General features: G+C 36.7%; 1 protein-coding gene across 1 annotated transcript in view; it reads right to left on the reverse strand.

Moving 5' to 3' along the window:
* The window catches only part of RASGRF2 (Ras protein specific guanine nucleotide releasing factor 2), a 135,300-nt gene that overhangs the window by 11,278 nt on the left and 105,746 nt on the right, over positions 1-18,276 (reverse strand). Inside the window, exon 19 of the mRNA XM_067315553.1 lies at positions 6,020-6,132. Within this exon, the coding sequence (XP_067171654.1) occupies positions 6,020-6,132 (113 nt within the window). The remainder of the gene's footprint in view (positions 1-6,019; positions 6,133-18,276) is intronic.

The following is an 18,276-nucleotide window of genomic DNA, read 5'->3' on the forward strand; positions in this document are numbered from 1 at the left end:
CTGGATTTCATTTATATCTGTTTTGAGGAAGGAGGAGTAGAAAACTTTTCTTGAACCATTTTTTTTCCAGGTGGGAGTATTCATGAGCCAAAGTTATTCACTGCAGTTCAGTTTGAACTATAAATCTTCCTGGTTCAGTGTTTGGAGCCTGTTTCTGCCTCAGTGACAGAAATTTTATTTAGATTTCAGAGTTTACTAAATAAGGCTGATCAAATCTCAAATAAAACATACTTCAGTAGGCTTGTCTGGCTTTCAGGAATAATACTGAATAAAAAGAAAAAGAAGCTTTTCTGCCTTGATACTCTGTCAGTCCATTGAACAAAAATCTCATCATGTGAGAAATACCAGCTGTTCTGTTTGATGACTCAAGGAGCCAGGAAGCGGTTCAGCATCTCTCAAAAACACTTTCTTTGCCCGTTTCTATACTGTGTCTTTCCCAGAGCTGACCATAATATTTTTGGAATACAAACCCACCTTTCCTCCTCCTCTAATCTCTGCTAACAAAGATGATTGAAAGGGATTGATTTCCCAAGAAATTTATATGCATGTATACATGCATACACACAAAGGCTGTGGCAGTTTCTAAAGAGAGACATTAGTATTCAACAACCTTCAAGGAGATAGTCCATGGAATATGCTTGTACAGAGCCTCAAACTTCAAAACCCTCCAGAAAGCAATAACTAACTTTCATGAATGTGTGAACATGGAGCATGCAAGAAGAAATACTTAATACCTAACCTCACTCCGAGTTCCTCTCCTCTTCAGAATCTAGAGTAGCCTGTGAAAACTGAAAGGTAGGGAAATCAAAACCTATAGTAAGGGCTGACTGGTGGAAAAGAATTCTGATTCACTACATATTTGGATATGTCAAGGCCTTTCTGATGTAAAGTTAGACAGCAAGCACCTCTAACAACTACAAAGCCAATTTTATGGTGCTTACCTAACAATTGATCAATGACTATTTTCATGAGGGGCACTTTAACTGGCTCACCCCTTTTCCTGTTTTCATCCTGGCCAGAGAAACCCTCTGAAGGGAAGCGTCATCAAAAGTTTCAGTACTGACAAACCTGTGCTTTCACATAATAATAAAAAAAAAGTTGTCAAAAATCTTAAAGGAAATTGATTTGTAATAACAGTCAAAAACTCTTCAGTTATAGGGGGTTAATTTATACTCCTCCTCTAAGTAATGTCAGGTGAGAGCTCTCCATCTAGGAGAAATCCAAACGGATAGCAGCTTTCCAGGCAGGTGGATATGTGGTGGTGATGGATTTCTCCAAACCAGACACTGAAACTTGAGCCAAAAGAGGAACAAAATACCTGGAAGCAGCTCTACACCTTTCTGTAACAAGACAGACTAGATACTCTGCCTTTAGGACTTCTAGGGTGGGATCCAGATCCTCCTCAAGTCAATACTTATACTCCTTAATTGTCATAAAAAGGAAGATGTCTTTGACGATCTCCAGAAGAATAGTCGGTCTGCCTAATTTTAGACAAGTTGGGTGGACAGACTCTCCTTCTGACTGGATAAGCAATTAGTCTGAGAGGAGTGCTTCTCTAGCTGTCTACAGTTTGTTATTAAGTTAGGTGCTTCAGTTAGACAGAGTGGGTCCTGCTACGGAGTTTTTTCTAGATCTATGCTGAGAGGAACTCTTTCTCCTGACCCTGGCATTATAACTTACAGAGAGTTCAAGGAACTTAAGAAATCATTTTATTCCATTACATGCCTCCTTTTAACATTAACATTTAACAGAATACTGAATATCATCTGCCATGTTAGTGAATGACAGAAAATCTGTAATATGATGCAGTGATCATTTGAGGGATGAACTATGGTAGATCATGTTGACTTCTTACAAAGTCTTGGTGCAGTTTGGGAGCGTCTGCTTAAAACTTACCAGTTCTTGGCAAGGAGGAACACCACCTTGGTTGTCGTTGTTGCAAGGAACAGTAATCTACATAGGCAAGCAATAGAGAAAACTCTCCCAGTTTAGGGAAGAACATGTTACATGTTTCCTTTGACCTAGTTCCAGAACTAGACATAGATCTAGGAGAGGCATCTGTAAAGAATGCCAGGCAAAAGAACCATTTCTGTGTTATCATGTCCCCTTTTTGCACCAGAAGCACTATCTTTTTTTTCAGTGGTCACTGCAAAGATAAAGAAAACTTTGTACTTCTGGCCCTAGAAAACCTGGGTGCCTCTTTGGTTCATAAGATTGATTAGATAGAATTTAGGCATGTGGATGCCATTTCTTCTGTTTCTGTTGGTTTCTCATTGTTCATTAAATCAGTTCCAAAACTGAGCAAGTACTGTTTTCAGCCTACCAGAAAAGCCAAACCCTCCTGATACAAACTATTTCTCAGTGTTAGATTTTGGGTTATTGAAAAGCTAAGTTTTCAAAGAACAGTTTATAGTTGGTTCCACTTCTGAATTCACTAACAAGCTGAGAAGTTAGAGGGCCAGAGGGAGTCCTGTCTTGCTGCTCCAGCAGCTGAGATTGTGCCTGAGATCACACCTCCAGAGCTGGCCAGAAGTGTGTGTTCACAACCTTACAGGGGACAATAGGTCACTGCTTAGGACTAGTGAAGAGATCTGTCTTTTTTAAAGCTTATAAATAGTATTATTTTAATAACATGTAATAAAAATGAAGGCTTGTGGAAGAGTAAAGGAATGCAATTAGCACTGCTCCGTAATCAAACACATAGAAGTTCATTGAATTACAAATTATCTCTGAAGTTCTATTATTTTCTCTTCTGAGTTAACTACATAGTCTTGTTGAGAATATGCCTTTGGGAGTAACTACAGTGCTTTTTGAAAGCTTGGAAACTGCTCTTAATTGGTAGTCAACCCATTTTCCTGAGGTGATTTAACAGAGTTCCTCCCTTCAGTGAAGGGGTGAGATACATGACCTATCTTTGTATTTCACCCTGGTTGAATGATTTCTGGCCACAATCAGAATTGATCCAATACTCTTTCTCACAGTTCAGACTCCTGGAGAATTAATTTCTCCTAACCAGCTGATGGTTAACAAATTTGATATGTCTAGCAAATAACTGTCTCCTGAGTAGCTGGAGAGAGAGCTCAAGAGCTTCAGATTACACAGTTTGCTCAGTATAAGACCTTGAGGCAGCTTGTTTTATGTGATAACATCTTTAACTTACATATCCTGATTGTTCTATTGACTACAGCTTAACAACAATTTAAATTATGAAAGTAATACTTATGCAACAACTTCTATCTGAAAGTTTATGAGTAGTCTAAATAAATAATAATAATAAGCAGTCTAAATAAATAAATAATAAACATATACAGGATAGGAGTAATTTCAGCTGCTACTGGAATATGGTCAGAAAATGAAACATAGCAACTGTTCAAACCCTTGGAACAATACTGTGTCATTGGTGTTTATTGGACTTTAAATAGGTATTGTGGAAATATTCAACATACATAATGGCCAGGATGCATATAGATTAGCAGAATTGCCAGAGTCATGGAAAGTAATGCTTTTTTTTTTAATAACCACAGTTAGCCAAGGCTTTGATTTCATACTTCATTTTGAAAGAAAGGAACATTTATGCAGCATTCAGTCAAAAGGACTAGTTTTGCATACTGAGCAACCAATGGCTCTTTTTCCAGTGCCACTTTGTGGGATATAACCAAATACTTACGACTTTATACAACCAAATCTGTAATGAAAGTATGTTGCTTGAAAGATCTGACAGGATCAGGGTATACAGCTGCAACCCCTGATAAAAGGTAGCTTTGCTGTGGACCATATCCCAGGAAATTTTCATTCTCTACTTGATTCCAACAGAAACTCCCATTGAGAACTCGGATAAGGCACTTTATTTGTGCTTTACTTGCCTGCTTGCAAAGTAAAGGGCCATAATAGTTCCCAAAATACTGCGAGGATATGGTGGCTATGAAAGAAGAATTTAAAAAAATGCAATCTGTTTCTACAAAGTATTTCAAATGAGCTAATTTTTAATTATTATTTTTAGTTCAACTTCTGTGTGTACATTTTTTCATTTTTAATAAAATTTTAATTTCACAAAATCTTTTAGTTTTTTGTTTTAGTACTCCTTCCTTTTTCTTTTGTTTCTCCTCATTTCTCAGTATTTAAAAATAGAACATAGAACTTTTTCAGAATTTTCCTTCTTCTCAAGAAATTTCTTTTTTTTTCTTTGTGCCAAAAGAAAAACTGTGTGAAAATTCACAATACGGCCAAAAAATCAGTCTTCATTGAAAAAGTTTAATGGAAATATCTGATCAACTATATTAACTAGCATATACAATACTTTTAGATACTAAAGTAGTAAGTGCTAGAAGGAAAGAGTGGAAAAACAAAGCTACCATTTCATGGAGTAACAGTAAAAAGATGCTCAAATAAGGGAGGAACTCACATAATTACACATAATTACTGAGGTCTCGTTTTTGGATGTAACAGCTAATGGTTTCTACAGGAAATTGATAAACTTTTATGTTTAAAGACATACAAATCTATTCCACTTCTCTGCCAGGAATAGATATGTTTCTTTCAGACTCCTATTTTTTTTTAACAAGCTAAAGGTCTTATGGTAATTTTTCTCACTATGAGCAATCTGACATAACCTTTGCTATCAGACATATTATTAAAACTCATTATGCAACAATATATGTAATCTTTTTTGTTTATACTTCATGATCTTCTTGCTTGCTCTTTCTTCCAAAGACATACAAGAAACATACTTTTTTTTTTAATTTTCAATAATAGCACATGAATATAATATAGTTAAAAAAGAGACTTATTTATATTAATGGAAAAATTAAGTAGAGTCCCATTGACATGAAGGACTCATTTTAAGAACTTATTTATGTGAACTTGTTTTTTATCCTTTATTTGACCTTTTTTCCCCTAGGTGAACAACCTCCCCCTCATTTTTCTGACATTCTTTTTCACATAAATATCTGATGGGGAAACCTGTCAACTGTTCTTAGAAAATTCAGACACACTGTATTTATTGCACCCTTCTTGGCTTTCCAGCAGAATATTTACAAAAATACTAACACAGCATGTCATAGATTAATCTGTGCATTTAAACTGTATCTTGTTTTACCCATTGCTAGTCTTAATTCTTTATTGCTCCTTATTAATGTAAAACAATATACATGAAAATCAAACACTGTACTTGCCTATAAAATACTCACACTCGCTGGTCTGAATTATTCTCACTGATATATGCATACAAAGATTTGTCTCTCTCCTGGTATGATCAGGCAGTCAGCTATGTAATATCAGCCCTAAGTAACAGAATAAGGTGTTTTAACCCTAAGTAGCCAATACTCCTAGTTATGCAGAAACTTTAAGGCCTTTCATTTTATCCCACTAATGAAACAATAATTCCTCTCTGTAAGATATCCGAAGAATTTTAGACATGGCTGTCAACAAAAAGGAAACTGCAAGTATGGTCTTATACCATGACATACTAGGCTTAGCAGGGCGGATTGCTCACGCCTGAGACAGGATGTCTCCAAGGTAGTCTAATGAGTGGTCATTTTCCCCTATTGCGCAAAGATTGAACCAATGGCTGGCAAATGTTCTGAAGTGAAATTTTGAAGTGGTATGTATTTATGAACAAAATTTAAAACACACATTCTGACATCTGATGGTTGCCTAGAATCACCAAATTCCAAATGAATTTTAGCTCACTGCAAATAGTATGCATTGCTAAGTTTTTCTCAATCCGTTCTGCTGATACTGAAATTATTCTTTGGTTAATTATTCTTTATTTCCTGTCATGCAGTGTTGCTGTATTTTTAACCACAATCACTACAAATTAACCTGAGAGCTGCCCATATTTTGCTACTGAATGAAGAATTCCACATCTGGCCTGTTTTATAGTTAATAAAGCACATAATAATCCTGCAAAATTAAATACTCCAGATAAAAACAAACTCTGTGATTTCTATACTATATATTACCATATCTATTTCACATGATATAGTTTACAATTACAGTAAATAACTAGAAACCTATTTACCTCAGTATATTTGCAGTAGCCTTCCTTTCTTGTGGTAGAAGGTCTGGGTCTCTCAAAACTTCTTCCAGCAAATTTAACACATTCATTTTCAGCTCATTGTTCAGGTCAAAATCCTACAAAGGAAAATAATTTTATTTCTTTTTGTTTTAGAAATGTTGATCAAGATATATTTCTTTGATTTCTTCCCTTTTCTTTTTTTGTTCTATTAGGTATAAAACACTTAGAGACATTGTAGATCTCCTACAGTGAACAGGCCACAGAACTGGGAGCCTGAAAGGCTACAAGTTATCCCCTTTTCTGACCTTTATTTGTTGTGTGGAGCCATGCAAATCATTTAACCTTTCTGTTTTGAAGTAAGAACAGCATCTCACAAATATCCATAAAACACTTTATCCTCTCTTTTCCTGTGATCACCATAAAAACTCAAAAACAGTTGAACTGTTGTGTTGAGACTATTGCCTAGCAAGGCTGGCCACTGTTTTTTTACTGTTTTATTGAGTTTCTCAATTTATCTGTCTGCATCACTGATATTTTTCATCTGAAACTCACCTTTTTGGAAAAGTCTGCCTTTTGTTCCACATAGTGGAGTACTCAACCTAATAAGCTCGATAAATCAGACTAGTGCTCTACAAGTACTGTGCTAAAGCGTTTCAGCATTTTAATTCATTCTAAGGCAGGCTGGTATCTTACATAGGACTGCAATTTAAGAACAGGAACACACAGAAACAATCTCTGTTGATATCTGATATTAAAGATATCAAAGAATAAAACAATGTACCAACTTTAAGGTGGGAACTTACAGGTAAATCTTGAAGTAGACTCCGAAAATGTTTGTATTTAGCATAAAGCTAGCATCTGGATAAGAAAACTAAAACCAAAATCTTCACTCATCCAGTGTATCTGTAGATCTTCCTTTATAATACATTGTTACTTGCAAACAAGTTTGTTACCATGTTTATGTCAATCCACCACTTGTTTCCATGGGAACAGAAGAACAAAGTTACTGAAATTGGGAAATGTTTGGCACCTTTGTGTAGGAGCTGTATATGCCACTTTTCCAAAGAACTAGTTACAGCCCTTTCTGTTGCAATGGGCTCCTAAATGGCCATGATTTTAGGAATTCACCCCCTTGCCCTGGAAGGGAGACAGATAAATGGCTCTGGGGAGAATCACCCTTAGTACTAAGACACACGTCCTCACACCATGCTTTTCACTTGAAGGGATGTGGGAGTATCAAAAGGCACCTGGAGTTACAAGGGGAGGTGATATTTAGTTCATAGAGGGCTGAAATATTTAGAATATGGGGAGGATACATGTTCTTTAGAGAATGTGGTGTCATGACTGAGGTTAGCACCGTCTGAGGAAGCTTACTGTCAGCACCATACGACAGGTTAGACTTCATTTGTGCTCGGAAATACCTTGTTGTCACTCGCCATCAAAACCTTGGACACTTCCCTCTTGCTACAGGCGTCCTGCCCTTATTCTTCAAAAGTTCTCTCTTTGGCCAGAGCAAATTCACATTTTGAAACCAACTAATACCTGTGAATTAGTATTTTGCAATGTTTGTCCATATTAGTAGGATATTAGAGAACTAGATGCATGCAGTATCAGGCTTTGAATGGGATACCAGACATATATCTCAGAAACAGAACAAAAAATAATTTTGGATACTGCATTTTGTTGGTTTTATAAAATAAGTTTTCTGTTCTAGATAGCCTTTGTTCAAAATGCCTCCTTTAGAACTATTTTAGCCTGTTTGCAAAGGGAGACAGAAGAGGGTGGGTTTTTTTGTTTTTTTTGTTTTTTAAGGGCATGGAAACAGTGCTAATATGAAAGCATGAGGAATATAATACATGAGAATCCTGTTCACTCCAGTGCCTTTTAAAAGAAAAATAGAGTTTTGCATCCCAAAAGGTTAACTGAAGGAGAAACTTGGAAAGGTTCTGCATAGATTTAAGCTTTCAGCAACCAGTGTAATTAATATTGGCATTTTCTGTTCTACAGCTAAATGGTGGACACTGTATATGAGAAGCTGGGTATGCAAAGCATCTTTAGTAGTCATGCTGCAAAAATATCAACCCTAAACAGAAAAGGTATCCAAGAACTGACAAATCTAACATCCTCATTTAGCATGTTGAGTAAAATTCTGACCTGTCACTGTAAATGGGCAGATCACAACAACAGGATTAGGATTTCAACTCCAAATATGTTTTTAAAACCATAATCAGTTGATTATTTTCACTATAGGGTATTTTTTCTACAGAAGGCTTGCAGCTAAAATTATAATAAAAAGAGACTAGATTTTTTATAGTTATTTCATTTATGAATTGGGATGGGAAAGCTTTACTTCTGAATATCAGATTCAGCAAAAAATCAGGCACTCTCTCAGTTTTTGCATGTTTACAACTTAATTCTCAGGTATAATATATGCTAAGAGCAAAATATGTTTGCAGGTATCAGAGTAATCTCCACAAGATAGTAGTCCTGTAATTGCTGGTCAAATTTTTCTTTTTCTTTTTCTTTTTCTTTTTCTTTTCCTTTTCCTTTTTTTTTTTTTTTTTTTTTTTGGTGGCAAACTGTATGAACGCTTAGCTCTTAGGGGTAGGACTATCTTTTGCTTCAATTCCACTGGCTTTGGAGGAAATGTCATGGTGGAAAAAAACACGTTTCTAATCTCAGACAACCAGAAATCCCAGATCCTTTATCAGCACAGCCAGCTCAAACTATCATAGATGACACAGACTGATCAGGGATTATAACTAGAGGATATATTGGTTTGTGTGATTCTTTCAGTAGAATCTGCCAGTAACACTTCCAACCCAGCCTGACCTCAGCTTGAAGATGTCACCTCACAGCACAGACTTCCCATAGGCCAGACCAGGCCCCTATATACAGGCCACTTGTGCAGCTATTCTGCCCAACATCTCTTTTTTTGTGCCTGGAAGTTTTCTTTTTTATAACAGTGTGCCAGCTGTTCCTTATAATCTGTAGGGAGGAAAAGAATGAAAAAAGGTAGAATTCAGAAGAAAACTGGACAGCTGATCTATTTTTGTGTCGAAGTTAATGATCTGGGGGGTGTTGAGATGCCAGTGTGATGAGCAATATGTAAAATATATATATATACAAAAATCCAGACAGATCATTTCATGTACTTATATCTATGTAGAAAGGTGAATATCAAAATTACACAAACATGCCACTAGAAATCGCTAACTACCATTTCCAAATATAATTATACCTACTATATCTATACATTATAATTTATATGTCTATATATTAAAATATATATTAAAAATTATCTTGGACGATTCCTGTGACATTTTACCTATTTTACCACCTTTTAATATATTTCATTATTCTTCAGCGTTTCTGATCTGAAACTCTCCATCTCACCAGCAGTTGGAAGCAGTAGCAACAACCGCTACCATCCTCAGCACAAGACAGAGTGCTGCACCTAGCAGGCCTGGCAGAATGAAACAGGCTCCCTACCTCCTGCTGAGCAGAAGTGAAGGCTGGTAAACCTGAGTAGACCTGCTATACTGATTTGCATTTAGCTACATGTGTCAGAATTAAGACTCTCCCAACATTTGAAGAGACCCTTCATTGAAATTTACCCATCACAGAAGGAGCACAGTCAGTTGGAAAAGAATTGCTAACTGAAGTTCTGAATTTTCCAAAAGACAGATTTCAAATTTTACAGTGATTTAATTCTTCATGAGTGGAAACACATCTCTAACATATTTTAGAGCCCCTATTAACCTGAAGTTTTATGTTTTTAATTCAGATTTTAATTTGTCTCAAGCAGAGAAATTAACTAAGATTTCCTAGCAAAATTTCAACTTTTTTTTAAATTAAGTCCAATATCAACAGTAGTTTTGTGGGAAAAGCTATTTCTTCCTTATTTATTTAATACTTAATATTATTTAATTAATATTTACACTACAGAACTACTTATGAAATGTGCAGCTATAGAGAGAATGACAGTTGATGAGTTAAACAAGTGAGCTGCCCTGGAGTCGCATAGTATAAAAATAGGATGTATGCAGTTCTTAACTGATCAAAAGCACTGTGCACAAGGTCCACCATCAGCGACCTAAGTGTCCAGCAGTAGAAGACTGAGAAAACAGAAGCCTGTTAATTTTGTTGTCACGCACACGCATTACAAAAGCTCCTCACAAGATACGGAGCACTGAAGCCAGTATGATTACATTTTAAGTAGACTCACAACCAGCAGGTTGATCTATACCACGCAGAGCTCTAGCCGTCAATGTTCTCTTTAGAATTTGGATGCATGTTCCCTTGCCAAGGAGGAGCAGGAGAAGATGTGCAGCAGTATGAGAAGTGCCTCATACATTGCTCAAAAGAAATCTATTCAAGTGAGTCAAAAGAAAGAGGGGGTGAGGGATTTGGAATCACTGCCCAGAAGAAAATGGAGTGTAAAAAAGGCAGCAGGAAGCAAGGAAAAGAACACTTAGCTGTGCTGGTGAGGTACAATTAGAAATATGTAGATTTATTACAGGTGTTTTTTATACAAAATATTATACAGAGCAGATGAAGATCATATAACTTCCAAGTTTCAACATGGGCTCAGTGAAACCACAAACACTTTTCCTCCCTTCTTTCTTCAAACCTTCCTAAGCGAGAGGAAACATTCTTATTTTAAACAATGTGAGGAAACCTTGAATAACACAGACAAACAGAAGGGAGTTAAAACCTGAGAACCTAAATTATTTTTGAAAACATCTGGGTACATCAGTAATAAAGACTAGAAAACAGTGAGAGAGGGAGGGAAGGGGCAGAGAGAGGACAAAAAATTTATATGGAGAACTTGCAAAGAAATTCTACAGGGAACCCTTTTGCTGAATTGCATTATTCAACTTCAACATAACACTACAGGCTTCATGTAAAAATAATCTCACCTCAGTTCAGCTCTCAAAAATAGAGCCAACTTTCTAACTATTCCTCAGGCATCCGCTTATAAGGCAAAAAAGCCAACTGGCAGACTGGCTTCAGAGTCCTGAGATTGCCATGTGAAGAGGAGGAGGAGTAGTACAATTTGTCAGGATAAATGTAACACTACTCACTCATGACTGTCTTTGCTGAATACATTTGGACTCATGTTATTAGTTTCTCCTTTTTTATTCTAATTTTCTGTTACATAACATTATGCTCAGAGGAGACTCAAGAATGGAAAGTTCTTCCAGAAGTTCTGGCAAGCACAAATGACTCAGAGAAAACGGGCCACTGCTGGAGCATCACATCCAAAGCTTTTAGGGCACTGTGCTCACCTTAGACTGAGGGACAGCTCTAATCAAGTGACCTAGAATGCCTTCCAAGTTGGAAGCTTTTTTCCAGGCAGGGAAGAAAGCAAGCTGACTGCTTTCCAATTCAGTTGCTTTGGAAGATTCCTAACTTTGGCACATACAGCCCACCCTAATTCCACAGACGCTCACAGATGCAGTTGGTATTATCACTATAAGCAACAAGATTCAATGAACTGAAATCTCTTCCTAGCCATGTCTCTTTATCCTACATATAACTACATAATGAAGATCTTGCAGTCCATAAGTCACAAACAAGTGAAACTGAAGACAAATCTGTCGGAAGGAAATAGGGAGAAGTAAAAGGATAGAAAAGAGAGCCATGTGGAAAGAACAAGAGTGGTGACAGTTCTGAAACAGAAGGTGAAGTAACCAGAAAGACACCAAGTAGGAAGGAATGCCAGGCAAAGACAGAGGTCAGTGGGACTTTCACATAATGGCAGTGAGATGGGAAAGTTTTAAAGCTTGGCACCTGGAAGAGAAAATGCTCAGATGGAGATGAAGGAAGAGTTTTTAATCAGTAAAAGAGGAAGAAAAATCTAATGAAGGTTTTAAATATCAGATATGAAAGGGAAGGAAAACTGCAAGTAAAGCTAGAGTCAATCTTTGGTTGTCTCTATGAGTACACATACAAAGTGGCGAAATGGCGTGCAGACCCATTTTCCTTTGCCCCCAGCTGCAGAAGCAATCTGAAAATAGCAGATGGGCACAGACACTGAGAAAGACTAGCACTGCTGCTGGCTGTAACTGATTACTCTAGAGTGAAGGGCTAAAGATAAAATCCTGCTGAAAGCCCAGAATATGACATATCCAGGAGGGCAGAGAGATTACTGAATGATTGTTTTCAAGGAAGTTGGTATATTTTAAAATAGATGGCCTACAATTTTAATATATATATCCACTCTCATGCCAAAGTGTAAATACATAGTCGTTTCAATGAAATCAGTGGAATAACTCAATCTTTTACACAGAAGATCAAACTTTGTCACAATTAACTGGAACTACTCCAGTGATGTAGTCCTCTAAAATAATATTTCATTTTCCAGCATAAAAGCACACTTCAATATCACATATGCTTGTGCTGAGGGAAATTTTCATAAATTCACCTGCACCAAGATATTTACAAATTTGGAAAAGAGATAAAAGATCTTATAATTCATCATCAGGAAAATTCAGCCCTGAATTATCACTGGCTTATTTCAAAAAGCAAGCAAAGGATGATTGCTTTGTCTTCATTCAGTTTCAAGCGCAAAGAAAGAATCATCATTTGGGGAGAACGCCAGTCCTGCTTCTAAAGCATCAGTTTTAGCCTGTCATTCCTGATGGAATATAATTAGTTTAAAAGTAAAAGCTGTATTAATAACATGACTGAATAGTTCTCATCCCATACCGTACAAACCTTTCATTCTCCAGGCACTATATAACCTGGTAGTACCTAGAAAGCTTGAAAGAAGAATCTAGCCACTAGGTATTGTCAGATTAAAGTTTTCAGTGCAGATAAGAAATGTGACATCTCTGGCCTTAAGTTCTCGGACTTAATACATTTAAGAGCTTCGCAAAAAGAACTCACTGAAGAAGGATCTGTCAGGCTCCAGCAGAAGCGAGTGCAGTGTACCTCTAATTAGTTTGACTGCCTGTATGCTTGGCTAGCATTGGGAGGGTGATTCATGTTCCCTGAAGGGTCATGGAATATCAAACCCATATGTTTCTGCAGTATTTGGACAGAGCATAGCCACAATTAAGTATATTACTATTGAACACATAACTTTATTCTGTAAATGATGTAAGTTTATGCAAACATGATTTCTTTCCTCAGTGACTAATGGTATGTTAGCATGTTCACTTATGGTTCCCATGATCTGGGCTAACATTCTGTGGAAACCTTTCTTTTACACTTCACAGTTTGCATTGATCAGTTCACAGTTTGCATTGATATATGTGTTTATGTCAGAAAGAACTCTACAAATTTCTGTTCTGTTTCAAGATAGAGGTTTCGGATCCTTAGGGATCATTTGAAAAATAGTTGAAATATAGCATATCTTGCTATCACATGGTAAGTCTGGTGTCTAATTTGTTCCAGTTAACATGCCATAACTTTGCCAGGCATCATATATCATTACTTTATACTTTTAAACATGAGCCAAGTGGGGCTCATATGAATGAATTTTCATGTCATTGTTTGTTCCAATGTACTGAAAACAAAATGGAATTGGCCATGTGCAACATGTGCAAACATACACTGAAACTACTGGTACCTAACTAAAATCATCTTTGCTTAGATAATTCTCTGTATGCAGGTGTCTTCCTTCCCTAGTCATTATGTGGTATCGATAACTACATTCGCAAAACCTTCTGTTGAAAACCCAGCACAGCTTAGTCAGCACAAACAAGAAAATGGCTTGCAGTAGATTTTTTCACAGTTGAAGTAAGACGGGAATCAGGCACCGAATCAAGACCTACACTCTCAAAATTCAAGTCTTGGTCTACTCCCAGGTCTCGTGGTAACTTCATAAGCCACTGACGCTGTCTGGCAGCCATTTAGTTAGTAACAGAGTTAAGATTTGCCTATTCATTTCAGCCAAGATCTTCAAAGAAGCCAATGGGAAGAAGCACCCAACTGTCATTGAGAACCGGGAAACCTGGAGAAGCCCAGCCTCTCTTTCTTTATCAGCAGAAGCAAAATCTTTCTCCTTGGACAAGCTCCATTTCAGTCTGCCTGCCACAGAAGTAGAAAAACTTAATCTTGTAACTTGAAGCATTTAGATAAAAAACAAAACAGTCCTGTTAAACAAAGAAAATGAGACCGCAAGACTTCATTAGGATAATGAAAATCATACAAAGACTCTATCCTCTGCCTCCTTTTCCCGTCCTATTTTTCCCTTCTCTGACAGGAGTCAGTGGGAGTTTTGTCCTCACAAGCCCTTTCCATTCTCATGAAGTCAGCAAAGCTCTTGTCTTCACAATGACTGTCTGCCTCAGCATTTGTGTTGCCATTGTTTACAATGGGAAAATCCTACACTGTTCCTCTCAATTACATTTTAAAAACAAAATGCAAACATGATTATTCTGCTGTTATTTTGGGCAAAAAAAGCTTTGTTGGCTTGTAGGTGGCTGAATGACAGACAGAGAAGAGCAGGGTAAAAAGAGGAGGGAAAGAATGAAAAGAACAAAATGCAAATAAATCCCTGGAAAACCTAAATGATTTATCTTTCATGCACAAATGAATAATTAGCAATATAGGTCTGACTCCTTTTGCTCAGTGTGGTAAAAACAAAAAGTATGTGTCATGTTATGTTCCTGAATGTTTTTTCCAAACTTGCATCTGTGCCTTAGAAGCTCCTGCAGACATTAATTAGTTCCTTCTGTCTTCTTGAAAGAGCTGCAGATGTGGCATTATCAATATACACTTACAAAGAATTTAAGTCAGGCCCCAACAGTGTATGACCTGAGTTTTAAAAATAACGAAGGATCCTTTTCCTAAGCTTTATTTTTTATGATTTCAAGATAACAAAACTGCTTTGTTAATGTACATCCTAACCGAATAGGCTCAACTGTTAATTTTAATGATTCTGCTTTCTGCCCACAGACATTTTAGATTTAGATTACATATTAAATACTGTCCATGTTCAGACAACAAAGTAAAAATATCACAGCTTTTTAAAAAAATACATAAAACAGCCACAACCATGGTCTTCACATAGTTGTAAGACGCTGTAGAAAGCTAATTCATTTCATAGCCCAGCAGAGGAAAGACCGTCCAAGCCACAGCCAAGAATTTTAAGTCAAGGCTAGAAAAAAGTAGGGAAACACAATGCTTTGAACCATGTTTTTGGATGCTTTTTCTATCCTTTGGTTCACATACTAACCCTGACCCATGCTATTAGGTACTAGACAGAGGTACACTGAAGCAAGTCAAGGGGACCCAAAAGGAGGGATGGGGGCTAAGGAATAAAAAATTTGGATGATACATGTTTTTGGTACTTTTCATTAGTCTCTTTACATTACAAATGTTTCTGCACATAGCCTGCACACTCTTTTGTGTTTGTATAGCACCTCGCACACTCTGAGCACTAGAACACTATAAATCACTATGATAATTTGGGCAGACAAATAACTTGTAGAGAATTGATTGCTACTAGTGGATCAGAGAGAATCAAAACATAATTACTGTTATGCTCTCAAAGCTATTCACACACTGCAACACTAAGCACTTCTGTCTGTCCAGACTCCTAAAAAGAGAACTAAACAAAGCTCCACATATTACCCATATAATGCTTTTGCTTCTCTTTTAATCTAGTAATAAGGAAATAGCATTTTCACAGAAAAAAAACATATAGTAGGTCACCTCTTACAGTGGCATAGGCTAGCAATGACCACAAGAATCTCAGGCACATCAAGGGCAAGAAATTCTACAGGGCAGTGAGAGAAGCTGCTCCCACAGAGGAGAGAAATTGAGTATTTGGTGTTGGGAACGTTTGCAGAAAGAGTAAGGCAAAGCTCAAAGCCAAATGGAAAGAGATATTTGCAAATATTAACTTACTTTAACTTTTTTTTTTTTTTTTTTTTAAGAGAATAAAATCCACCCTTGGCTTCTGATGAAGGTGAAGAACATCAGATGCACTGAGTGGTCAGAGAATGACGTAAATACCTCAAAATGCAATAAAGTTTTAGGCAGGTTTGTTGATCTTACTAAATTTTACATTGTTTTGTCATTTTGCAAATCTAATAAGCATTTCTTCACCAAACACTGGTGGCTAAGGGTTCTCTGGTTTGCAGTTTGCATTGTTACTGTAAAATAAGGCTCTGAGCTATTGCTCTCCCAGGACTATAGATCTTTACTGCCAACATTTTATACTGTTTGGCCAGACAGTAATTCTTCACTTGCTTCCTTATAGCAGTCCTGGTCCTATTTCGGCAGAAACTAGTCAGTCATTTCTGTTTTGTTTTGGTCTTGTGCCCTTCCTCTGTCCCTAGTCTCTCAAGTAAACAACACAAAAAGCTGATTACATGCTCTGTTGGTGCAGCATTCGTTACTTACTTTACCAAAGCCCTTGCATGTAAAAATATTTGCTATATTGGAATACTAGATTAAGAGAGGTAGAGAATTAAAATTTGCCACCCCTGCCATGGCAAAAAGTAAAGGGCAGTGAGTGACTAGGGAGTCCAAATAATAGCTTTGAAAAAGCACAGTGTTGGTCTTGAAATGATTCTATCTCCTTACCCCATTCCCTTAGTCTTCTTTATATTAAAAAAAAAATTGTAAAACGTTAGGTAAAAATAAGTGCAAAGATATACAGAGCAGTATTATATATTTTTGCATAGCATGAGTACTCTTGAAATGGAAACACAGATAACACTGTATTTTTAAAGAAACAAAGCACATTTTTGGCAAAATGCTGCAATGAGAGAGTATGCTTACACTCCTTTCAGTTGGTTCGTGTTTACGCTACAGAATCATCACAACACAAACCAGGTCAGTCAAGAAACAAAATCCAGTTTAACTAGTTGTAGAGAGTTGTTTAATGTAGATAAAGGTCTGATGATTCATAGCATTTTCACAATTGCATCAATTAACAATCTTTCAATTGGTATAAAGGGTCAACTCAACTCACAGCACTATTAAATATTATTTGTAGCAGAGACATAGTCACTGTGTAGAGTACACTACTGTAATACAGAACAGTAATAATAGACTTCTGCCATTCCACTACAGCTCAAGATTTTGGCATGCAATGATTTTCATTTAACAGGTAGCCAAAGAAAACGTGGTGTATCTACCAGCAGAGCTAAACTCTCAAGGTTGCTTGCAATAATTCAAAATCATTCCCATGATACTAAGAGAGATTTTATTAATCTCTCGTGGGCTGTTAGCTTTTCAAACACAACAAATTTTCCCACTTAGGCATTCTTATTGGCTTCATTGTCTAGCAAACTTAACCTCTATGAAAATTAAACCCATTTCACGGAAATAAAGAAACTCAGTTTGACATGGAAACTGCTGCAGCCAGCTGTGCAATAGAACATCTTCCAGATCAAGTTTTCCTGATTATTAGCAAGGACTGACAAAGCAGTCTATAACTGCCATGAAGTATCATTTATCCAAGGCTCACAGAAATCTTTCATGTGCTCCCATAGTTCTCTCTCTCTCTTTCCTTCTCTCTTTCTTTCTCTCTCTTTCTTTTGATCAATTTGCCTGGTAGTTTTCTACATGCACACCAAAATCTAAAACCATTCATTTCACCTTGGCAACTTAAAGGATGCTGCTATACATGAATTTCTACTAGCTACTCAGATTCTTTTTCCCTCAGTCAACACAGTTTTATGAGTACATATCACACCCACAGCCTGTAACAGGTCGTAGAAGGAACCTCCATGGAGGAGTGGTGCTTCTTTTTGCATATGCTTCACAATAAATACATGAGTATGTAAGCACAGGTATTTTAATACATTCAGTCAAAGTAACAGAACCAAACTGTCTGCAGTATCAACACTGACAATCTGAAAGATAAATACAACCTGCTCATAAGTAGAGTCCCATCTTCAATAGATAAAGCAGACACAACACTTTATAACATTAGGGGCCAGGGAATCCTAGATCTTAATACAATTTTGCATGATTGGATTATGGACTTATTTGCCTTCCACTGAAGCACCAGGTGTTGTGAAGCAATATATATTTTCAGGCAGGATATCAGACTAATGGAACATGATCAGTATGTGTATAGATAGTACTGCATTCTGAACTTAACTTCTGAACTGAATTTGTGGTTTAATTTTTACAATAAATACAGCTGCAATCCAGATGTTCTTTAGTGCATTTCTCATATATATATTTCAACATGCAGTAAAGCAGTCAAACAAAATATTACAAGAAATATTGGCTATTTTCATAGAGTTTTGCAAGACTAGATGAAGGATTCTTTATTTATAAAACAG

This window comes from Apteryx mantelli, chromosome Z, assembly GCF_036417845.1.
Source record: "Apteryx mantelli isolate bAptMan1 chromosome Z, bAptMan1.hap1, whole genome shotgun sequence".
In the NCBI taxonomy this organism is placed as follows: Eukaryota; Metazoa; Chordata; class Aves; order Apterygiformes; family Apterygidae; genus Apteryx; species Apteryx mantelli.